Source organism: Phocoena phocoena, chromosome 16 (genome assembly GCF_963924675.1).
Source record: "Phocoena phocoena chromosome 16, mPhoPho1.1, whole genome shotgun sequence".
In the NCBI taxonomy this organism is placed as follows: domain Eukaryota; kingdom Metazoa; phylum Chordata; class Mammalia; order Artiodactyla; family Phocoenidae; genus Phocoena; species Phocoena phocoena.
Window position 1 is genome coordinate 56,105,682 of NC_089234.1, and position 25,075 is coordinate 56,130,756.

General features: G+C 47.1%; 1 protein-coding gene across 25 annotated transcripts in view; it reads left to right on the top strand.

Moving 5' to 3' along the window:
• KCNMA1 (potassium calcium-activated channel subfamily M alpha 1) overlaps positions 1 to 25,075 on the top strand; it is a 752,929-nt gene that overhangs the window by 538,709 nt on the left and 189,145 nt on the right. For all 25 annotated transcript variants that reach the window (XM_065894779.1, XM_065894755.1, XM_065894756.1 and 22 more), the window contains 5 exons: positions 6,258 to 6,368; positions 8,889 to 8,994; positions 10,729 to 10,811; positions 14,934 to 15,003; positions 21,817 to 21,972. In XM_065894779.1, the coding sequence (XP_065750851.1) occupies positions 6,258 to 6,368; positions 8,889 to 8,994; positions 10,729 to 10,811; positions 14,934 to 15,003; positions 21,817 to 21,972 (526 nt within the window). The remainder of the gene's footprint in view (positions 1 to 6,257; positions 6,369 to 8,888; positions 8,995 to 10,728; positions 10,812 to 14,933; positions 15,004 to 21,816; positions 21,973 to 25,075) is intronic.

Sequence of the window (25,075 nt, forward strand, 5' to 3'; positions counted from 1 at the left end):
ACAGAACGTAAAGCCCAGAACCTTCCTGAATCTCAGCTTGCATGAGAGGCAGAGTCTTGGAGAGAGAGTTATGTAGACCCCGAATGGCTTCAGTTCAACCTAGGAGGGGCAGCGTGAACTTTGAGGACGGACCACTGTGTGATTTGGGTCGTGGGGTCTTTTGTCACCCCTGCCCTGCTTTCTATGTGATAAAATGCTGTCGAATTCCGCTGACAGGTCCTTCCTAAAATGCATTCCCATCGGATACAATTTCCAATAGTGGGAGGCGCTGGGAGTGAGAGGTAGGACGGGGAAAGCATGATTAGAAGGCTCGGCAGAGGGACAGACAAGATTCTAGCATATGTATTTGATATAAATATTATAGTTTTACAGAGGCATCTAGATCAATATATGCCACATTTCATCTACCTCTTTGACAAAGTGAGCGCAATGTATTCAGGGAAAGCTGTATAGGATTTTCAATTTACTCTGTATGATTTATTGTGACAGGATAGCTATGGGTTTTTTAAGTTCTTTATACTTGTTCCAGTAAAGATGGATATAGTATCTTTAAAAATAAACAGCCCAGAGCTGTGCATTTTACATTGTCTCCCTAGAGTGAGGCTCAGCTAAAGAGAGATCTGAGACCTCCCTGCCCTCGTGGGACGTGATGCAGTCGAATTTGCCTCAGTCCTCACTCTTCAGCTTTCTTTTTTTCTGGGGGGGGGGAGGGGAGTAAACAGGGGACCGAATTATTGCAGATGTCTAGAGAAGATGGGATGGCATGGATTAGGGTGGGGACAGAGAACTGGAACGCCGAGAGAGGATTCAGCAGCATCTGTGGGTGCAGCCCCGTCAGTCTGCGTCTCTTCATTTTCTAGTGACTGGCCCCGGGTCCACCCCCCACCCCCCGCCCCAGTCTCCTGATTCCTAGCCCAGGCTCCTTTCAGGGGCACCAGCTGCTTCAGTTTAGAAGACATCAAACCGAGGGGGTAGGTCTGCCCATGCTCTGGCATTCACCTTGCACTGGTCTCTGAACCTCTGTTTCCATATCAAAATAACGCAGGTACTAGACTAAACCTACACCAAGGGCCGTCCTGAGACTAAGAAAAATGTGAGAACGTGGAAGGAAGCCTATCACTGGCACTTTTTCAAAGGCCACTGGCTTTAAGAAACATTACCGGAGTCTTTTTAAAAGTGTGTAGATATTCTCATTGAGCTACACTCCACCTCAGTGGATCTCTGGATGCCTCATTTGCTGGAACCTTGGGAAGCTTTGTCTGGGAGACCCCACTCTGTCCTCTTATGCCTCCTGCTATAATTCAGGTCCCCTGAGTGATCCATTCTCAAAGACACCAGTGGAATTGAGTTCTGAAACTGAAGTTCCAACTCAACTGGGGCATTCTGGCATCCCTGGCCCATCTCCAAGAAAGGTGTAGACAGAATGAGGATAATGTGCAGGGCTTCCTTCTGGCAGTGGAGATGGTTAATAATGAGGGGCACACCAGTGTGTATTTAGTGAAGACGTAGCCATGAAATAAGCAGCTGGCAGCTTTCTGGGGAAGCTGATAGAGTTTGTAATAGTCAAGCGTTATTCTTCTTCTGATTAAGTCACACTCAGCCCCCTTGATGCCAAGCCTGCTCCATGGTACACTAGTGTTACCCACCCCTAATCCGATCCATCCCATGATTCTGGCCCTTACCCAGACCAGGCATGCTTGCTTACGCTGGATGAGTAACTCCTTCCCGCAGAATGCCATCGGCTACTATTTTGGCGTTTAAGATGGTTCCTCACGTATCTGAGTTGGATCTTTTAATCCGAGCCATTAAAATTAGTTTATCCCAAGAAAGAGTTGTTCACAGGACTTGAGAAAACTTTAAAAACCAGAAAGACCATCACATCAGGAATGGTTAAGGATTTAGGTTTGTTGGCCGTCTTCACACACTTGAGTGGCCAGGCCCTGTAGACACCCGTCATTAAGATTGCTGGTAGTCTAAAAACGTTCAAGTCCAGAGCCGCAGATGGGAAGAACGTTAGAGCCCTTCATAGCTAACTTTCCTAAATATTCTCTGTTGTCAGTGAATCTTTTAGCTCTTTGTTGTCTTCTGGAACCTTGGGCTGGACATGGCATAAAATGTCTAAAATGGACATTTATATCCCCTTGCAGCCCTTTGTCTTGCCAAATTGGGTGGCTTCAGTTCAAAACTTGGTCTAGAGTTTGTTGTCACTCAGCCTTTGCTGTCTTGAGCTCGCTGGCCTGGCTGATTAGACGCAGCTAGAATCCCGTGATACCACAAAGTGGTGATGCTTTAAGTCAGGGCCTCTCTCCTGGCCCAGGGAGGACCCTCCGACGTCTCCTCCACCATGTGTCCGAGAGGACCTTTTGTTGGCCCAGCCCTGTCTGTCGTGAAGGAGCGGAAGCTGAAATACCCAAACCTCTGCTCTCTCCATTTCATCACCTTTGTCTTTGTGAGAGTTAGAGGCTGACACCTGGATCATATGCTGGGCAAGTCACTTTACCTGCTGTGGGACGTCAGGCACATGACTTAAGGAAATTGAGGTTCAGAGAGGTTGTTTGAAAAGATACAGATAGTAGCAACACAGGGTTGTTTGAGGATCAGGTGAGAGAGACTCCAGGAGCCATAGAGCACTTCATATCTGTTACATCCTGATTTACAGATATCACATGAATCCTACCATTTAATCATTCTTAATATGGCCCAGACTCTTTACTAGGCCCTTTCCATGTATTATCTGTTTAAACAAATCCTCAAGATAACCTCATGAATCAGGCACTAGCTGCAGCCCCTCAGAGACTCTGACATTATAGCTGCAGAATTGGTACCTTGCCCAAGACTATTTGGTTATTTAGTGTCTGAGTTGAGCTACCCCAGGGCTATCAAAGTATGAATCTCACATGGTAGATTTGTAGGTGTCAAGGAACCCGACAGAGAGAATTTTAGAGGAAGATCTTTTTGGCATTTCTCAAATCATGCGCTGTGAACAGCCATCACTCTGCTTCCAAGGAGGGCACACCCTGCTCTCAATCTTAGAGTATTTTCAATTATATTTTCAATCACTGAAGATGTGAGAAATTCTGCTTCTCTTCTCCCAGCAATAACAGCTTTCTTCAAACTATTGCCCATGGAATTTTCAAAAGTCCTGAAAGTATTTCTGGAAAATAACATTTCCCCTTTCACCATCCATCCCTTGCACTCCTGCAGGGCCCCTAGTGATCCCTCAGATACGGGCTGGTGGGAGCAGATCTTCTAATGCAGATGCTAATTTAGAGAGGCAGCTTCTCTCCATCCATCTCTTCTAACTGCATTCAAACATTTTCAATATGTGGGCGCCTTGATAGCTTCCACTGTACGGAAAACAAAATGGAGGGAAATGATTATTGGCACAAAAGGAGGAAGCCGTAAATCTTCAAATCAGATAGAGGACAGATTGGAACAATATGGGTTCTCCAAGGTTGCCATGATAGTGTACTTAATAACTCTTCTTGGGCAAAAAGGCAGTCTGCTTTCAATCACTCTCGCTTTTTCTGAGCAAAAATACCAATTATGTTGAAGGAAGATTTTTTTTCTTCCTTTTTGATAAAGACTGCTCTCCACCTCAGAAATCATGCTGTAGCTTAAAGATATATATTTTCAATTGTCTGGAATGGTATTGGACAGCTAGCACCAAATTAGAAAAGTCAATCCTTTTTTTCTCCCCTCTCCTGCCAACATTTGTCTACTTCTTAAGAGAAGTGAAAGCTAATTAAAGGCTTAAGGGATAATATTGATTGCATTAGAATATATTTTATATGTACCCAGCACATTTTCAACTAAGAGAACCCTGTCTCTTTCTAAGGCTGAATAAATCAGCTGGCTGAATCTTTGATTCAAGGGTAAGAGGGTGGACTCATCTCCTTCCCCTCTGCTTCCCACACATCTGTCCTGGAGATGAATGAGCTCAGAGGAGGAAAAGGGGATGCTGGCAGATGTTCATTCAGTTCTTTGTGTACAGGATAGGAAGGTTGAATGTTCTGGCATTTCCCTGGACCTATCATTGATTTGAGTCTAGCTCTGAATGATAACCAGGCTTATGCTGGTATAGAACTTTGAGCTCTGCAATGCCTGGTGCAGGCGGCTGGATGGGTAGTATTAACCTCTCAGCTCCCTCTTCAATTGAGTGGGGATAAGTAGCTTGCCCAGGATCACACACATCCTTGGTGGCAGAGCAGGGAATGAAATCTGGCTTACTTTCGGGAAGAGTTCCAGTCACATATCTGTCCTGCAGAGGTGCCCATACATCGGATTCATGCTGGCCTTGTTCTCCATGACGGAAGTTTGTAAGCAGAAAGCATTAGAATTGCCCCCCCAAAAGCCCCACTGTCATTTGTGGAGAGATCAGATATCAGGAGGGAGATTCAACCACTTTCTGAACATACTTGGCCAGTTCAGAACCAGAAGTCTTATTCAGAACACGCATCCTCGCCTGCAGCCTATTTTGTCCCATAAATGCACGTTCGCCACAGGAAGCAGTTTAAGATACGACCTGATGAAAATGTTTATGGTCCAGTTGTTCAACTTACGTCGTGTATTCTGACATAAATACTGTGTGTTTCAGAAGGAACTTAGTCATACGGGTTTGGGGGCATAAAATTTGAATCAGTGGCCAAGGGACCTCCCTTAACCTAGTAGGTACTGGCTTGAGAACAAAGTGATTATATTAAAACGTCTCTTCTGAGGGAGCCCATTGACATTCCACAATCCCCCCTCCAAGGGCTTCCACTTGCCCGATCGCTAAGTGCAGCCCCGTAACGATAACAGTCCGTGATGGTGATATTATGAACTGCATCATGCGTATTATTGATTTACTCTTTGTTCTGCATCATTATCCTTTCACCAATGAGTTTACTGCATTATTCTCGCACACTTAGTCAAGCACCAAATTACACCGAAAAGGGCAGGCTCTTGTAATGGCACCTAATGGAACATCGCATAAGCAATCATCGCTGCCTTCTCTTAGGAGCCGCCTCCAGCCAATGAGCTTTTCTGCCTTATTGGAATGTGCACAGAGCAATTATGAAGTGCAAGGGGCCTGGCCATTCTAAATTTCCCCGCAAAATTACCGTGCTTCATGTTCACCACCTGCCCGTGCCTCACAGCCCAGCCAGGCAGTCAGCCTCTGTCACTGTCAGCCTGAGGGGCACAGGGATCTGGGCTGAGCCTTTTGCTACAAGTCTCTTTAGTAGAAGCCAGCAGGTTTTATCTCCACAGTCAGTCACGGGGCTAACTCTTGCACCAAAGAGCTTCCTCCTGGCTAAGCATCATATGTAATAAGTATAAGTGGCCACAGTATAGCCCAGTGTCAAAGTCAGATTGGTCCAGGAGCCCAGAGATGTTGGGGAGACTGTTCTTCCTTCCATGGGCTCATCTCCTCAGGGGGAGTTACCATCTCCAGAAACAGAAGTCCAAACCACCCCGAAATAAAGGCAGACAGTTCCGTCTTCATCATCCCTTCCTAGCTCTTCTCCCCATCCTGAGGTAAATTCCTTTGTTTCTCATAGAAATCCCAGGCACCCTAAGGAAGCAGCTGCCTGGGGATGCACAGCCTGCCTATGGCACGATCTCAGGGTCCATAGGTGTCCCCTCCCCATTTAGCCCTGAGTAATGCTCACTTTACTGTAAAGTGTTACATGCCCCCGTTGTCAGAGGAGTTATGGCGGAAAAGTGCAAAATTTCCTTTTTAGTGCTTACGGCCAGCGGAGCCCATAACGCGTCAAGCCGCACATTAGCCACCCTGATAAAAGTCCGCTTTCTTACACACAAAGTCATCGTTTCAACAAGATTTGTTATCTCATTACCTGATAAGCTCTATGTCATAAACCAAGACTCATTCGGTAAATCTCCCGGGAGGACGCTTTGTGGGCAGAAAGGGAGAGATATGAATCTGCAAGGGACTTGATAATGCAGCGTTTAAGCTCAAGCATAATGTCACTTATTGTTAAATGCATAAAACCACTTGGCCGAACGGCTGGGCTTTTAATAGGATTTTGTGCAGCATCAGGTGAGAAGCCATATGGTCTTCTGTCAAAGAGCCTCTGAGCACCTTCCAGCCCCGCTGCTTTGCCTCACTGCCCTCTGGGGAGGGGAGCTGGGCTTTACTGAGCCTCCTCGGGGGGAGACGAGTGCTTCCCTGCGGCTGTGCGCTTCTTCTGTCTGGCCGCGGGTGGGTGCCGGGGCATCGCTGGGCTGGCCTCATCTAACTGGCCTCTCCCATGCAGGCACATTGTGGTCTGTGGACACATCACGCTGGAGAGCGTTTCCAACTTCCTGAAGGACTTTCTACACAAGGACCGGGATGATGTCAACGTGGAGATTGTCTTTCTTCACAAGTAAGAGGCCCCTGCTGTTTCTAGACCCTCCACCCAACCAGGCACCTCTAGGGGGACTCCTCAAGTGTCTGGAGGAGGGGTGATGTGAGGGCGGCATTCGGGGGGCAGGGCAGAGTTGAATCGGCCACGATCCCTGCTGGGCTCATTGGAGAGGGTGTTCTGAAACTGATGGAAAGGAAGCAACGCACTCGTTCAGTGACTAAGAGCAGTATCTGTCTCTGTGGAAGCAACTCTGGCAAGTAACAGTGGGGTTCATCATGGGTCAAACACGTCAGTACTGTCCCCTCAGCTGTCTGGATCTGTGTGATCCAGGTGTGTCCACAGTGTCTGGTGTGGATGATTAGCTGTATGGTGTAGATTCTTTATGAGTGCAGGACTGACATAGTGACCAAGCAAGACGTAAGAGGAGATGTAAGAGGAAGCAGGGTACAGGGTAATAGCAACAGTAACGACAACAACTGTCGTTCCTAGGAACCTTCGGTGTAGGACACAGTGCTGGTCACCACAGCCTCTCCTGAAATCAACAGAGGGAGTAAGAGTACATGCTTGACTCAGAGTTCAGTCTGAATCCTGACTCAACCAAGTACTGAACAAGTTCACCTCCCTGGGCCTCAGTTTCCACATCCATAAGATGGGGAGATCACAACGGTTTCTTGGGCTATTTTGAGAATGAAAAGAAGTAATCCATTCCAAGTATACGGAGCAGAATCAGGCACACAGTAAGTGCTCAATAAATGTTAGCTGTTATCATGAGAGAGAAAATACATTAGGCTGCCCAATGTACTTAGGAGGTAGATCTTATCAAGTTTGTTTTACAGGTGAGGAAAGCAAGTTCTTTGCCTGATCCCCTTTTAGGTAAAAGGTAGTCCATAACAGGGATGGAGAGTTGGGGGACACAGGCATGTTGACGTGGGTGGCACCCTCTTCTTTTATGGAGATGGGGCTATCAAGGGGGCCAGTCTTAGCCCCATGTTGCCAAGGGACAAAGCTCACATGTTGGTGTCGGCTCCATGTGGGGTTGACCAGCCAGGACTCAGTCCTGCTCTGAGATCCCACTGAGGTTGACTTTCCTATAGCTGTCCGGTGCATCTCCTTCCTTTCGGCATTTGTGAATATGAAACTGACCACGTCTGAGCACCAGCATTTTTCTTCTTAGCACTGACTTATCCAAGTTCTGAAAAGACCAGCCAGGCCATGGGCCCAGGAGCAGAACCCACAGATCCGATGAACGGCTTAGCCACCGACGGCCAGCTGCGGGGCCCATCCTCTGCTGAGCAGTTGGAAGGTTCAAGCATTTGTGTAGGTTCTGCCCTCATCGTGGTTTGGCATGTCAAGATGAGCACATGTGCAGCGGGTGGAGCACAACACGGATCCTCTAGTAACGGACTGGTGTCAGTTTAATCAAGCGGCAGAATCACACGGGGCATCTGTATCGGGGAGAGACCACCACTCCTTGTATTTCCAGGGCAGGCAGGCTTCCTGAAGGAGGACTGACTTGTCATGGATCTGGAGGACTGGTTGGATTTGCACGGGCAGCTGCTTTTCTCTCACCCACTGCCTTAGTCTGAATCAACAGGCTGGCTGTTACTGCTTCAATTGCTAGGACCCCAGCATCTATCAGTGTCAGCCCTGTCGTCCATGGCCCAGTTAATTAACCTCTCAAAGCTCTGGGTTAATAACATACCTTCCTGTAGAGTTGTTTTTGAGGTTTAAATGAGTTAATACTTGTCAAGTGCTTAGGATGGTAGCTGCCACATAGTAAATGCTCAAGAACATTGGCGGTTGTTATCATTACTGAGTACTACATAAATGTTAGGCAAGGGTCGATTAACTCAGTCCTTGGCACCTAGTAGGTTCTTGGCACCTAGGAGGCACAGTAGCTAACAGAGAGTAGGTATTTTTCGTCTCTGCAGAAATAATAAATGAATGAACAGGTCAGCCGGTGTTTTGATCCTTGCCCTGCAATGGGAAAGGTGGCTGTGTAGCTCAGCACCAAGAATGATGCATAGCGTACACATGCCGAATCAGGAGCGATACCGAGAGCGGATTAGCTCTGTGTATGGCTGCTCAGAAGTGACGTTGTTTCGATCCAGGCCCTGGGGAGTGAAAAGTCCATGAGGTGGAGGAGCAGGGAACAGGCTTTTGAGGGCAGGAGCAGCAGGAGGCTCTGCCAGGAGGACTTTTGGCTAATCCCTGATGTCACAGCCTCAGTTTCTCCATTCATAGAATAGGGATTCCATTCATCGTGAAGTTGAAGACATTTTGCCCCATAGGCCTCAGACTCTGTAAAGGTTATGAACCTCCGCATTTTAACTTCGTACTGGTTTTGGTTTTCAGTTGGGCTGGGGTTTTACTTCTCTTGAGTGTGAGCCTCTTATTTATGGCCAGAAAGGGGGCTGCTTTGAAGGTGAAAACCTTTTTCCCATGTCTCTCTCTGTGAAAATTGGAGGGAAGGGAGGTCATGGAGGCTGAATACCTGAGTCTGTTATATTAATGGCTGCTTTTTCTCTCCCTGCCCAGCATTTCCCCTAACCTGGAGCTTGAAGCTCTGTTCAAACGACATTTTACCCAGGTGGAATTTTATCAGGGTTCAGTCCTCAATCCACACGATCTTGCGAGAGTCAAGGTAAGAAGGAAGAAGTGACATCTGCTTTTACTCCATCTGGGGGGGTGTGACTCTGTGGTGAAGGGACATGCGTCCCAGGGTGGCCAAGAGTCACCTCCATACCCCTAATGAGATAAATCAGATACTACCAACCTTGGTATCACCCTTGCACTGGTCCCAGGACTTTGTTCTGCCGGCACATGGTGGACCACCTGTAAGCATTCCACATGTGGACTTGTTGTACATAACATGCTAGACATCGCTGGTTGCCTCAATATTAGCACTGCTAAAGGAAGTAGACCAGTTGTATGGACTCAATATATAACATAACGATCAAGTAATTCCCATTTTGAATACTTAAATTGGACTCAGTGTAGCTCTGAAATCTGTTATTTACGTCAGAAAGAAACATTAAGGATACACTATAAAATAAAGTCTACCCAAGCCGTAACACATTTTGAGCTTCCTTTTTTCCCCACCAAGGACTAAAGGTGCAAAACTAAACACTCAGGTATCTGATAGCACTTGGTAATGGGCTAATCTTTCTTTCTAGAACCTACTAAGTTAGAACCTTCTTATAAAGCACACCTAAGGCTTATAAGGGAAAGGGATACAGCAGAATGGCATCTGCTACTTTACCCATTTCACATAGATTTTGTAAGCACGTTCAATATTTGCACGCCAGTGGAGATAGATTAATATTTTGAATCCACTGACATCTAAATGCTTACTGTGGTCACCACATAATGCAGTAAATAATGTAATTGGCAAACGTGAGTAAGCCAAAAGGATTTGGGTAAATTCTTGACTTTATGAAAGAAGGAAAGCTAGAGACAATTTGTGACATACCATGGAGGAAACCATGGCTTCCCACCAAATGCAAGAATGGTCTGTTATAAGTACAACATCCCAAGTAGGACACACCTCAGCCAGAATGGGAATTCTTATGCTTACAGAGTCCTGTTAATATTATCCAGACCTGATCCGAGTTATGTCTAATGTGGAATCTTACGGGAACTTGGGGAAAATAGTTATTGTCCGTGGACCTGATTTAGATGCAAGCAATTCTTTGCACAGCTCCTCATCCCCTCAAAGGAATAAGTCTCTGTTGGCACACGTTTCGATAAGGCAGTAGGTTGTATTTCAAGGTCATCTGTAACATCATTTCATACACGTAGATTCGTTGTCTTTTGAATATCTGAATGCTAATTGGATACTAAACAGTACTGAGCTGTTGTCTGAGTTAGGGCTCTCATTTCCTCTTATTTCACGGTTAAGGTGTGAAAAAAGGTTAGGTGAAGGACTTTGGACTCTAAATTTCTGAATCCCCAGTGACTCAGTTAACTTGGTAGCCTGAGAGAAGAGGTTTAGCCCCCCTCACGCCATTTCCTGACTGGAAAAGTTAGGGTGATGGTGCAGATGGTGGGGAAAGGAGGTGGAGAGGGGATCGAAAGGCTTAATTAATTGTTATCTCAAGAAATCCAGAAAGCTTACGTGTAAAAGGCTATGCAGAATGAGAAGTGTAGTTACCAAGGTACACATTGTCCCCTCCAACAGCAACAAGATGAAATGTTTATATCATAACAAGAACTTGCAACCTACACTTTTGACAAAAACTGTAATCTCTCAGAATTACTGCTTTTCTCTTTTCTGGCAAAGCACCAGGTTCCCCCAGAGCCATCAACAGAGAGAGACTGCAACCAAGCATGGCTATTTATATGTTTGTGTTCTGTGATTTTCCTTTTGGTGTCTTAGATAGAGTCAGCAGATGCGTGCCTAATCCTTGCCAATAAGTACTGCGCAGACCCTGACGCTGAAGATGCCTCCAACATCATGAGGTAAGCTCGGGGAGGCGGGAAGCCTCTGGGCTGGGTACTGTCTGGCCACTCACTCTCCTGTTGGGTCCTCTGCAGAGCACTGTCCCTGTGGGACCTTCTTTCCTCATTAGCCACCCTACAACTAGCCATCTGCATAGGCCTAAGGCAGGGTGGGGAACTGAGGCTGTGGTAGGTACAGAGGGTAATGACACAAGGCCTCATTAACTGAAAGCTCATCCTTAAAAGATAGGAGCTCTGGGCTTCCCTGGTGGTGCAGTGGTTGAGAGTCCGCCTGCCGATGCAGGGGACGCGGGTTCGTGCCCCGGTCCGGGAGGATCTCACATGCCGCGGAGCGGCTGGGCCCGTGAGCCATGGCCGCTGAGCCTGCGCGTCCGGAGCCTGTGCTCCGCAACGGTAGAGGCCACAACAGTGAGAGGCCCGCGTACCACAAAGAAAAAGAAAAGATAGGGGCTCTGGGACTCACAGCCAGTCTTGGGGTGGAGGACTAGCGAAGGAAAGATAGATTTCATTGGGAGCAGGCCTGAACTAAGGTACCATGTTCCCTGAGGGGGAGTGGGCCTGAGAAATCTGAACTGTAAACGATTTCGCTCCCGGGAGACAGTTTGGAATAGCTGGAGATGTTCTTGTTTGTCATAGTTAGGGGACGGAGCTGCTCATGTCTGCTGGGTAGAGGCCGGAGTTACTGCTCAACATCCTACGGTACACAGGACTGCCCCCCACAGCAGAGAATTAGCTGGCCCCGAACGTCAATAGTGCCAAGGTTGAGGAGCCCCAGGTTAGAGCTTTCCGAGTGTGTCTGTAGCACACATAGATGAATATTTCCCACAAAGAGGGGATTGTTAACCAATCAGCTTGTTTCGATCAGTTTCCCCAAATGAAATAGTTTGGTTTTGTTTTAATTACTTTATTTATTTATTTTTGGCTGCGTTGGGTCTTCGTTGCTGTGCGCGGGCTTTCTCTAGTTGCGGCGAGCAGGGGCTACTCTTCGTTGCGGTGTGCGGGCTTCTCATTGCAGTGGCTTCTCTTGTCACGGAGCACGGGCTCTAGGTGCGTGGGCTCAGTAGTTGTGGCGCATGGGCTCAGTTACTCCGCGGCATGTGGGATCTTCCTGGACCAGGGTTCAAACCCGTGTCCCCTGCCTTGGCAGGCAGATTCCCAACCACTGTACCACCAGGGAAGTCCCCTGAAATAGTTTTCTTCCCTGAATGCCTCCTCAGTGCTTTGAATACTAATACAAATTTCTAAGATAATGTTCTAGAGAGACTTTCTCAAACCTATTTGAGTACAGGCCCCCTCCCCCTCCTTTTTTTTTTTTTAATTTTTTTTTTACAGAACATCTCCTGGCAGGGCTGGGGGAGGTGGGGGGGGTCGCTCTTTGGAAAACACTGCCCAGCGCCTTTCTCGTAAACGCGCAGGGCCCACCTGAGGCCGTTCTCTGGCCAACTCCTGCTGCTTATTCTGTTCTTATTTCAGGAGAAAACTGTTCCATTTTTGTTCTTTGTATAGACCCATATTCCAGACATCTTGGGACTATGAAATGACTACAAAGTTAAGATATTTTGCTCCACTTAGTGAAAACCCTTTTGGATTCTTCTCTCCTGCAGCATAAATTGCAGGAGGAGGAGGTAATAAAGAGAACCTTCTGGAGAAGAGATGAACCGAGAGGAAACATTTCACTCCCACTAGATTCCCAGGAACTCTTGCCTAACTGCAAACAGCTATCTATCCTTTGGGTCTAGACCAAGATTCCCCTCTCCCTACAGCTTGGTTTACTGTGTCCTGTGAATCTACCTGAGACAGAGGGTAGGGAAGTTGCCTTTGCACCATTACAATGCTCGCATCTCCTCCGCTTTGCTTTCGCTCAGTGGCCCCAGGTGACATGAGCTTTCCCGTCAGTGAGGGGGCAGAATTCCTCTGAAGCACATCCTCCACTCAGCACCTGGTCCTTGCGTCTGGCAAGCAACATCTGGCACAATGTTCTCTCGCTACTCACTTTTCTTCAGCAGTATGCCTAGTGCAGTCATCTTAAGAGAGTTGATGCATGGACTCCTGTAAGCACTGGGCTTGCCAGGCCGCAGGGAGTTGGTGGAATGGGGACCTGCTTCCACACCTGAGCCTGTCCCCTAACTAGTCACAGCCCCAGCTTAGGGTGCATCAGTTGGCCCTTTCCTTGAACTAGGATTTGTGTCCTTCACGTTTTTTCGTGTCATTTGAAGTGACAAAAATGTAGGTTTTCGGGAACATTATTTTCAAAATTTCAAATGGAAAACCAAAAGGAGAGGAAGCTTAGTGTTTTACCCCACAGAGAAATGTAGGGCTGGCGCTGCCTTTTTCTTTTTAAGTGAATAGTTGAAATGATAATAGCTTTGAGGTGGGCATTTCTCTTAATCACAATATTTTACTTAAGCCCTGACTACAGTAGGGTTAATATGAAGACATACAGGGTATCTGGGTGATTGGCATGATGCCACGGCATAAAAATGACTGAAAAAGGTAGTAGCAGAAATGTGATTCAGCCATTCGTTAACGGAATCAGAACTAAGGCCCAGGGAGCAAAAGGAAATGGGAAGCTCAGGGTTAAAAGAAGGGATCTGTCTTTCCCTTATTTGTATAATCCTCCTTTCCCCTTAGTTTAATGAGACCAATCTGCCCGTTTTGAAATTAAAATGTCAAAGAGCCATTTGAAATGAGCTAATGCAGAAAACTGGCTGATGCTGTGAACTGAATTCCAAGGGCTGACAGAGGCTCAAAGTCCTTGAATTACAAGCATGGGCCAACACAACACTTTTTCAAAAATAAAATGAAATCCTTCAGGTGCAAAAGCCCAAAAGGGTGAATTTGTGCAGGGAGAGGCTTCCGCGTGATCCATTTCCTAAATTCCCAAGTGGCAGCTTTTCAGACAAAACTGCTCCCCGGCTGCCTCCTCTCCATCTTTGCACGAAAAGGGATGAAGCATAGGGCATTTCCTGGTGGGAAGTTGTGGGGTGGTCATGACCAGTGCACTCGCATTTCCGATGAGGCTCAGGAGGTGGGCCTTTCTGTGGAATCCCAGTCTTTAGCCTTCCTTGTCACAGAAGGAAATGTACAATGTCATCTCTGACAGAGTGGGTAATGACAAAAACCATAACTTGCATGTGGAGAGAGCTTTTAATGTTTTCAAAGCATTTTCACATCTGGTTTTTCATGTGCTGCTCATACCAAGCCTGTGAAATACATAAAGCAGGTACCGTTGCCCCCAGTGTCCAGATGAGGAAACAGTCACGGAGAGTCCAGGGATTTCCTGAGGGTCACTCAGTTTGTTAGTGCAGCAGCTGGGACTGGAATGCAGGTGTTTCTGTTCCTCTGCTCCCGGCCCCTCCCCTTGCAGCACAGTGAGTGTTGTGGGGAACAGGAGGGAGGGTTAGAGTAGTAGGGGCTGGCGGTGGCTAATACTAAGTAGGGACTGAGAGCAGTTTGGGGGAATTTTCCACCAGCCCATGACCTCCCCGAGGCCTTGACACTTAACTGTAACCGGCATCAAAGTCATTGCTTAGATGCTGTTAGCTATCACAGGCTGAGTCATGTGATACGATAGGCCCATCCTAAGAGCCCTGCTCAGAAATCATTTGTGTGACAGTGGCCATGTGTGCGTGACAGTTAGAATCATTTGTCAGGCTGCTTGTATGATTTGTCACGTTGTCTCATGTTGTTAACTTGGAGAATTGGACTCAGAGCAAATCGTTTCCGGGCTCCTCCCTAGGGTATGTGAGATGGCAAACCTCTGTTGGCCCCGTGAGTTGAGCTTGTTTTATTTAGAGGCCCATGTGGGCAATAAGCCCGTGACCGCTGCTCCAGAACCCCCATGCCCGGTACACACATGTCATCACCGAGACACCACGGGACCTCTCTCTTCTTTTATGCCTAGGACATGGCCTGTGGCCCTTCTGTGATTTCCTTTTTGCACGACCACGGGGTATGGCAGTTGGAAACACAGTGTAACTTGGCCCGGTGGCTGCAACCTCTCTGAAGGTCCAGGCTGCTGGCCCTACATTCACTCCATTTGGATGTAATCAAATTAATCTTCCCCTCAGACTCCAAGGGTGTGGCACACCCTGGCTCAGCTTTTGTTCTTTTCCTTTTCAGAGTCATCTCCATAAAGAACTACCACCCGAAGATAAGAATAATCACGCAGATGCTGCAGTATCATAACAAGGTAGGGCGGCGAGAGCCTGTCGCAGGCTCAGCGAGCACACGGGGTCCAGGCTCTTCCCTTCCCGGACAGCCACACACGCGTGTGCGTACACGCACGAGCACACACACCAATGCAATCCAAAGGCCTGGGTAAAGAGGAGTGGTGGGTAAAAACCTCCCCGGGGACGTTTCTTCAGTCCAGACACCTCGTTTGCAGTTGGGCGCTGGAGGGAAACTCCTTCACGTATTGACTCATTCGTTCAGGAAGCATCTGTTGGTTCCCTAGGTTCAGAAATACTGATGTGTCTTTAGATCCCATTCCAATAACTTCGAATTCTTATGGGCCACACTCATTTCCTCCATGGGTATTTATTGAGTACTACTGTGTGGTCAACACGGGGCCTCACCCACAGCGCCCACCCCCCCCCCCGCCCCCGCCCCAGTCCCGGTGGAAATAGTGAAGCCCTGTTCTGTGCCCTCAGGGATTTTGCAGTCAAGGTGTAGAGTGTCCCAGGCAAGTGAGCACTTTTCTATCTGAGACCAGGTGAACTTGGCGGGACAGACCACGCGGTGGGTGGAGAATGTGGAAAACCGCATCCTGAAATTCAAGATGAGAATTTGCACCGTTGAATTTAGGAAAATAGTGGGCTATCCAGAGATTAAACATAAAGGAATTTTCCTAGTGTTACAGTTTACAGGGAGATCAGGAAGAAAACAAATGTTGGAGTCTATGCTGTTTCCCTTGTGATTATTTCTCCGTAAACCAGAGTCCTGTCTCTCATTCAAAGGCAATGCTCCTTTGCTCAGCCATCAGTAGACTCCCAGGAATACAGCTTTGGGGGAGGGAAGGTGGCACCTTTCTGTGTTTGACACGGAACCAGTTATGAGAGACCGGAGGCTGCTCAGTACCTGCCATCAGGTGTCCTGTCTGGACAGAATCACTCCCTGCTGGGTTGTGAGTGAGCGTGTGTCCCATCTTATGGGCCATATTCCCTACGAAATAGGCAGTCCGGAGACCCAGAGAGGACTCCCTTCTGCCAAATGCGCCAGTGCCATGCCACTATTTCTTAATTGCTGGCAAGCGCTGCCCCATTTTGCTGTGTGGAAGCCCATCGGAGGCATTGTTGACTGTGGAGCCTGCTGTCGGTGACTGGGCTGCCGCTCGGGCTGCTGCCCACCGCCCACTGCTGCCCAGCCCTCCCAGGTGGCTCCACTGCAGGCTGTGCCGTGCTCCAGCCAGTGGGTTGGGTGGTGGGCACCCAAGGTCACAGTGTCCTGTTTGTCTCTGGAAAACCCGGGACACTGAAGAGAGAAAGTGAGGGTATTGGTAACTCACCGGCATCAAGTGGAGAAGTTCTTTGACAGCACACTTGGTAGGTGGAGGTGAATTTTATGAGCAGGGCTGTGGCCGGTGACAGCTCCCGAGGCAAGGAACTCTCCCTCTTTCCTTTGTGATTTGAATTTCATTTAGTGTTGAGAGTGCTTTAAGCTGTTGTTTAGATTTGGGGCTGAATTTAGATTGAATAGGAAATTAATGTTGTATGTTTAGAAAGGGACGTCAGTTCCTTTTTTTCTCCTTCCAATGAGTGCTAACGCAGCATCTTCAAGGAATTAAGGAGGATTTCAGCTCTGTGATTCTTGTCAAACTCAGAAGTAGTTCCACGGACCTAGGATCCGGATGGCACTGGTCAGTATTCACACGATCATAGCAAGCTTATCATAGCAAGCTGGACATCTTTCACAAACGTCTGCCTTATCATTATTCAAAAACAGCGATGAAGACATCACCCGACCCATGGTTATTTGCTTAAACGCATTTTGTTTAGAACCACGCCAATCTATTTGGGTTTCAGAGTTAGGAAAAGTCACTTATGAGACTTTGTCCTTATAAGATGTGTGAGAGTGAAAGGGACACAGTGACTTTGTTACAGGGCTCTTTATCATTTCATTTTTCTCCTGCAGAGAAAGAACAGGACGTCTACTGGTCATTATTTGTCATCTCATTCCTTGAGAACCGCAAATAGACATTCTTCACCTTGCTTTACAATTTTGCTGTTTTTTTTTTTTTAACATTTTTATTGGAGTATAATTGCTTTACAGTGGTGTGTTACTTTCTGCTTTATAACAAAGTGAATCAGTTATACATATACATATATCCCCATATCTCTTCCCTCTTGCATCTCCCTCCCTCCCACCCTACCTGTACCACCCCTCTAGGTGGTCACAAAGCACCGAGCTGATCTCCCTGTGCTCTACGGCTGCTTCCCACTAGCTATCTATTTTACATTTGGTAATGTATATATGTCCATGCCACTCTATCACTTCGTCCCAGCTTACCCTTCCCCCTCCCCATGTCCTCAAGTCCATTCTCTATGTCTGCGTCTTTATTCCTCTCCTTCCCCTAGGTTCTTCAGAACCATTTTTTTTTTTTTTTTTAGATTCCATATATAAGTGTTAGCATACGGTATTCGTTTTTCTCTTTCTGACTTACTTCACTCTGTGTGACAGACTCTAGGTCCATCCACCTCACTACAAATAACTCAATTTCGTTTCTTTTGATGGCTGAGTAATATTCCATTGTATCTATGTGCCACATCTTCTTTATCCATTCATCTGTCGATGGACACTCAGGTTGCTTCCATGTCCTGGCTATTGTAAATAGAGCTGCAGTGAACATTGTGGTCCATGGCTCTTTTTGAATTATGGTTTTCTCAGGGTATATGCCCAGTAGTGGGATTGCTGGGTCGTATGGTAGTTCTATTTTTAATTTTTTAAGGAACCCCCATACTGTTCTCCATAGTGGCTGTATCAGTTTACATTCCCACCAACAGTGCAAGAGTGTCCCCTTTTCTCCACGCCCTCTCCAGCATTTATTGTTTGTAGATTTTTTGATGATGGCCATTCTGACCGGTGTGAGATGATACCTCACTGTAGTTTTGATTTAATTTTGCTGTTTTTGATGATGGCCGTTCTGACTGGTGTGAGGTGATACCTCACTGTAGTTTTGATTTAATTTTGCTGTTTTTGATGATGGCCGTTCTGACCGGTGTGAGGTGATACCTCGCTGTAGTTTTGACTTAATCTTGCTGTTTTTAAGATCCTCCTGTCTACCCTTCACAATATTATTTTTCTTCCTCTCTTGGCACTTTCTCTGTACCCATGACTAGATGCCCAGAGATCTCCATCCATTAAAACTTGCTTTCAGGAAAAAACCTGGCACATACCTGTACACTTACATCCCTGTCAGCATATTCCAAAGGATAGTTAATTCCATAATTGGATATCAGACTTAACAGATAAAGTATTTCGATCCCCCGTGATCTAATGATGGTGCTATTCTAGGACCTAGAGGGATGTAGGGAAGCTGTCTTCTTTCTCTCCATATAAAACTCGTTCTGAGTTTGTCATCATAATAGTCTCAGACATTTGTGTCATATTTTAGGGTTTTAAAAGAGTTTTGACATCCATTATCCCATTTAGTCCTCATTTGACCATCTGTGCATTTTAGTATCCCAGTGTGATGGCAGACCGTGGATCTGAGCTGTGTCTCAGAGCGTCTCTGATGGGTACAGCTCACGGTCACTTGGCAACCAGTGAGCTAAGAGACAGAACTGCCACCTTCTCATTCAGTAGAGCCACGGGCTGTTGAGCCACACTGTGGTTCCTCTGAGTAGGACTTATAGAAGGATGGAGGTTCTCCAAAGTGGATCTCCTTACCCCCAGTAGAATTCAGGGAGAGAAACACTCAGCCTCACCACCTCCCAGCATGGAAAGGACACGGCACAGGGGCATTGTCTGATGTGAGTGCAGATGGCTTAAAACTCTTGAAGGAAAGAATGCTTTGGGACATCTTAGAAAGGTTCACTCCTGATGACTTAGCTGTTAGTGGACTTTTAAAATGTTCCTAGCGGACTCTACAGAAAGAGGTCTTTGTCTCTGACCTGAAGCCAGGTCCCAGTGGCCGAATGGAGATGCAAGTTCTTTGAGCTTTCTCACTGTAAACCCTTACGCTTGAGCAGAAGTGTTGAAGTGTTTTCTCTGAGACAACCTTCTTTCTTCCTCATGGCAGCTTCCCTAACGTTGCATGTGTAGTGAGAGATGGCACTGGGGCTGGAATTCATCTCTCCTGGTTTCCAGGACAGCCTGTTTTCACGTTCCTTTCGTCTCAAACAGAGGGAAGCCCCAGTCCTGTTCGTCCTGCCTTAGCAGGGCTGGTTCTCCAGATGAGAGGATTTGCCTCTAGACTCCTATGTGGTAACACTGGCGTCTTCCACTGGACACTGGACCCAAAGTTCCCTCAAATGAAAAAGGACAGAGTTGCCAGAAACGAACAAGTTGAGTTCCTGGGTCAGTCACCCTTCTTTGTTTGGTGCACACAGACCTTCCAGCCTTTGGCATGTCCCTTGTGGCTCCCTGCCCCACGATTGGGAAAGGTACGGTGGCCAAAAGAGGAAGCTGAGAAATGAAACGAACTTGACTTTTCTGTGTAATAACATGTAAAATATGTCTTAGGAACTCAATACCAGATGGGTACATGAGGGACCCAAGACATAAAATCCTAGACTTCATACCCTGGATGGCATATGGGGATGTGAGAAACCATCTTAAAAAGATTTGTTTGTGTATTTGAAGTTGCCATGAAGGTTACATAGTGTCTGTCTGGGGCTTGGACCACCCAAATCTCCTTTTACACTTGATGATTTACTTGTTCATGACTTGCATTTAATTTCTCCTCATTCTTCTCAGATGACGTTCATGCAAATGAGTATTTCTCCACTTAGCCTGATGTATTCCCTACGATGCCAGGGAAGTAAAGGGGAAAAGTGGCCTTCTTAAGCCAGTGAGGGGTAGGGAGAGAAATGGGATACAGGGCAGGGCTAATTGCTGGAATTGAGTCTGTGATGTGGGAAGGTCTCTGATACTCAGCTTGACAGAAATTCCCATCTGCTCCTGCCCACACATGGGACTATTTTAACAGCTCTCATCAGGGAGAATCTTCCAGGAGTAAACACTGCCGGGTTAGGATTCACAAGATTGTTACAGAACAGGATTTTGCAAGAGGGAATTTCACGAGAGTGGTATTTCTGAAAGCCAAGCACAGAGCCATCGCACTTGGTCTTGACTCCACAGTGGAGCCTCCCATCTCCTCCTGGCAGCACACCTGTCGTATATTGTCCTGCATATATACCTCCTTCACGCTCCTTGCGTTTGCTGACATGTGGAGAGAAACAGTAATTTCAGGGTCATAGAGTCTTGGCATTAGCAGGAGCCTCGAAGGGCTCTGACTCAGCCTCCGGTGCAAAGCAACAGTCTATCTACTGAGACTTGGAGAAACACGCGCTGAGTTTCAGGGAAAGAGACCTTGCATTTCCGGAGGCAGCTTTCTCCATTTTTTAGACAAATTACATCCTTAGAGATTTCCTTTATAAAACAAGCTTAAAAAGTGCTTTCTTGTAATATACACCAGTCATTCCTAATTCTGGCACTTGGAACAAAGCAGGACAAGTCTAATCTCTCCTCGTCATAGCAGCACCCGAGGTGTTCACAGATAACTATCCTGTCTCCCTGGAGGAGGGGCCCTTCTTCAGACCAAAGGCTGCTGGCTCTCTTAACTGTTCCTCCAAAGATGTTTTCTAGAACCCACGTCTCGTCTTATGCTTGTCGTTTTTCTCTGGGAGTTACTCAGTTATCAATTTCCCTTTTAAAATCTGACTGTCACAACTAGATCAAGCGCCAGGGAACTAGCCTGACCAGTTCCCAACAGAAGGAAACCTTTGTATTTCCCATGACCTGAAGACCATTTCTAACAAGCTAGCGCTGGCTTTTTCTGTAATCTGTCACGAGATTGACTACTTTGGGGGAGTTTTAGTTACTCACACACAAGGTTTTTTGTTTTGTTTTGTTTTTTCTCCTGTCCCCTCATGTCTGCCAAGTCAGGGCTTCACATTTTGGATTTAAACAATTGATTTTTTCTTTTAACCTAAATGCTGCATTTGATATTAAGTTCTTTTAAATCTTGATGATTTTTGCCCATTTTTCCAACTCTGGAGAACTGTCGAACCTTGATTCTTTCATCCACTGTATCATCTCTGACTCTCTGCTTCCTGCCACTTAAAAATAATTGGATGAACATGCCTCTGGGTCCTCATCGCAGGGTCTGACCTCGCTGTTGAATAGGATCAGTCCATCTGCAAGAGACTGTAACACATCTCCAGTGTGATGTGCCGGATGATTTAGGGCAGTGCTTCTTGAAATGTGGTTGCTAGCTCACCAGCTCAGCGTCACCTCGGAGCTTGTGAGAAACGCGAATTCTCCAGCCTTACCCTCCCCACAAAGAATCAGAACCTGTGGGGGAGGCCCGACAATTGGCGTTAGTGTAAACCCTTCAGGTGATACTGATGCCCACTCAAGCTTGGGAGCCATGGAGCAGGCGTTCTGGGAAGGCAGACAAAAAACGACTTCTAAAATACCCAGGCGTCCGGCAGTCTTAAGGGTTTTTGAGGAGCCAGTTTAGAGCAACCTAGCCAGATATCCTAGTAGCACGGGCTGACGTGTCTGTCGCAGGAGGAAATTCCCTCTGGACTCTATTTGGCTCAATGGCAAACGCGAGGGGAGGACCTGGGCTTGGTAGGTACAGAAGCAATATTCCATAGAGACTGAAGTCTGATGAACAGAAGAGGTGAATAAAACAGGAAACACCAGAGCCAGGCAAGGGGAAGGAAGGCTGAGTCTGGGCGACCCTGAGCTGTTGGGCAATGCTGCATTTCCCAGAGGAGATTTTAACCAACTGAACATTTAACGAAGAAAGGTCTCATACCTGTTTTTGTTTCCGCAGGCCCATCTGCTAAACATCCCGAGCTGGAATTGGAAAGAGGGGGATGATGCAATCTGCCTCGCAGAGCTGAAGCTGGGGTTCATCGCCCAGAGCTGCCTGGCTCAAGGCCTCTCCACCATGCTTGCCAACCTCTTCTCCATGAGGTCATTCATAAAGGTAACGTCTCGTCCTATTAGAGCACATTAGCCCCGGATTCAATTTGTCGTGGGGTTGAGTAGAGAGCACAGCTTAAACTCAAAACAGATCGGCGGGCTTTAACCACTTTGGTTAAGGAGAAGTTCCTTGTTACAGATTTGGGCATGAGGCCAGCTTCTTTCAAAATTATGTTTTTATTTTTTATTTAGCACATCCACGGCCATTAAATGATTGTTCAAAGCACAATCCTCTCTTTTTTTTAGATAAACCACATGTTTATCTATCAACAAAGTCTCCACTGTTAAAACAAAGCTATGATTTATATACATTCCATATGGCACCAGAGCGCCTAAAGAAAAGAATTATCCTTTTGCTCTTGTACATCAAGTGGCTGGTGGACCTCTCACTGTGCAGAGAAATGCAGACCATGTGTTTGTGCCGAAGCCCAAACCCTAACAACATAATTCATTTATTTATTTCTGCACAATCAAGGAGGCCGGCGGGGCTGACATGCCATGGTTGTTTGAATGGCGAGTCAGAGGAGGAACTAACTGAGTCGTGGGCAGCGGGGCCCTTTACACCGTGAGACGGGCGGTCTGGATATGCTCATCCCCCGGTCAGCGATTCACCCGACAGGGCTGGCTGCTCAGCCCCTCCAAAGTGGCCCCTGCCCACTGGACCAACTCAGACAAAGAAAGACCCAACTCTGTCCTCATAGGCCAGGCCAGGAGTGTTTCCAGGACATCAGGTTGAGGGTCCAGGACCCTACTAAGAGGGCTTTTGGAGCTCTTAGTGATGACACTATTCCTTATCCTTGGATTGCTCAGCCTGGACAGTCAAGGTAGCAAACCGGTGCAGTAAATCCTGTCTCGTCTGGGCCTCCCGGGTTTGGCGTTGGTGGCCATTAGCTCAGGATCTGGCCTTATATTCCCCTCCCTGTTATTCATTTATTTACATTCCCCTTCCTGAATCACTAGTGGTTGAGGTGGGAAATGAGTGTGTCACCGGGAGATCCTACAGAGGGGCCAGAAACTCTGAAATCGAAGGTGTGAGCTCTCCAGCCTTCTGCTGCCATTGTTGCTATGTCCACCACCGGCAGTAAGTTGTCCAGTGAGGTTGAGGAAATGGCCCTGGATGCAGTGAGAGGGATGCGTGGGAAGGATGAAGATGCAGGTGCTGAACTAACTCCACGTCAGGGCTCACCCTTGGCATCCGTAAGCTGTGTGACTTAGAAGAGGATTTCTTTCTAGGTCCTCACCCTCTGTACCCACCTCATTATTTAGCCAATTTATGGTTAACATTAGTCTACGTGAAAGAACAAATTGTTTTGGAGTCCGTTCAATCACTTTAGCAATGGGTGCCTTGATTAAAAAATTCTTTACTTACTCTATGCCCAAAGACCTCGACTCCGCAGAACTCCTGGCGCAGACCCAGCTCACAAATAAGGACATGGCTTTCCTTTAAATGGCTTCTTTAATTCACGCTGCCGGTCCCCTGCCTGGATACAGCTGAATGTAGGCAAAAGGAGGCGGCAGGAAGGTCTTTGTGGCTGGACTTAGAGACAAGCCCGAAAGCCAGAGGCAGCCTGGTGTCTTCCAGGGCTCTTATATTCAACACGAGGAGCCCAGACCAGGATAAAGGACTGTCACCAAGAGACCTCCTCTGGCTCGTCCAGCCAAGCTCCGGGGGTTTCTTCCAGCAGGGGATTACCCACAGGACCAGCACATGTCTGAGGACTTGGGCTGTGCTTCCTGGTGTTGATGAACATGGCCTTGGCAGGGCCCCACCACACATGGGGCACTTGACATGCGTATGTTTTGATTTTGTGGTGCCTTCCTGGAAACCAGAGCTGCCTGTCAAGAAAATTAATAAAATGGATGTGATGCTGATTCTCCAGTGTTATTACCAGCAGGGAGGAAGAACCTCTGTCCAACTTGCCTCAGGACCCTGAAGGGCCTCACCTCTGCAGCCAAGGACGTCCCCTCCAGCCCAGCTAATCCCACTGCCAAGTTCCTGTTTAGGAGGGCCTGTGGGAGAGGCCCAACCAGGCCCTGGTGTAACTCAAAACACATTTCCCTCCCAGGGTTACGTTACCATGTTCTTTCTGTCCGGGACCAAGTCCTCCATGTTTGGAGGTAGCTCTCTGAATATGGCCTTTTGACGTTCAGGTGATCTTTGTGTTGGAATTTGCCAAGGCACATGACCTGGAAATAACAAGGCTTCCCTTCCTATTTTTTTTTCCTTTGAGATAGAGACAGTTGAAAGCACGTGCTCCCCATTCTGTAGTGTCCTCTTTGTGCTCTCCAAATCCCAGACCCTTGTCTCTTTTAGGTCATAATAAACACCATAATGATGCTCTCCTTGGCATGTTTTATATATTAGCTCCCATTCCAGGGATCACAAAGCCTTTACTTATTCTTATTTGGGGTGTTGAATGGAAAAGGGACGCTATACATGGATAACGGTTTGCAGAAATGGCTTCCTTCCCCACTTTCCCCTACAATGTGTCCTACAGCAGTGTGTCCTACAGCAGGGAATTCATCGGCACTTCCATGGGGACAGGCAGGCCTGTTAGGATGGAAAGCAGTGGGATGAGGCTTTGGCAGCATCTGGTCCCTTGAGAATGCTTAGTGTTTCTGGAAGCCAAAGGTGGAGTGTGAGCTCATCTTCTCCCTGGCCCTGGGCAGGTATGATATCTGTTCTTTACTCCTAGAGAATACATGGTACTCTGCCCCTGCTGAAAGAAGAAAGAACAAGACTGAAACAGGGATGATATATCACAGTGACTGTCCACCAGGCTTTTAGAATGCATGAAACCAAAAAGCCAAGACTGACAGTGAGGGTAGTAAGGTTCTATGAAGGAGAGAGGGACTACTGATACATGGAAGCTACCAAAGAGACCCAGCCCTGAGGTACCAGGAAATACGGGGGAGCATCTGTTTATCCTTTCAGCGTGGTCACTTTTGCCCCAGGGCGCTAAGTCATTGCCCCTGAAAGCCTAGCTCTGAATTGATCTAAACTTTTTGGGAATCTATTTGTAATTTTAGCCCACATCTTTGGGGGTAATGATTTCCTTAAGTTTCCTTAAGAATTCCTAATTACTATTAAAGACTTGTTGCTGGCT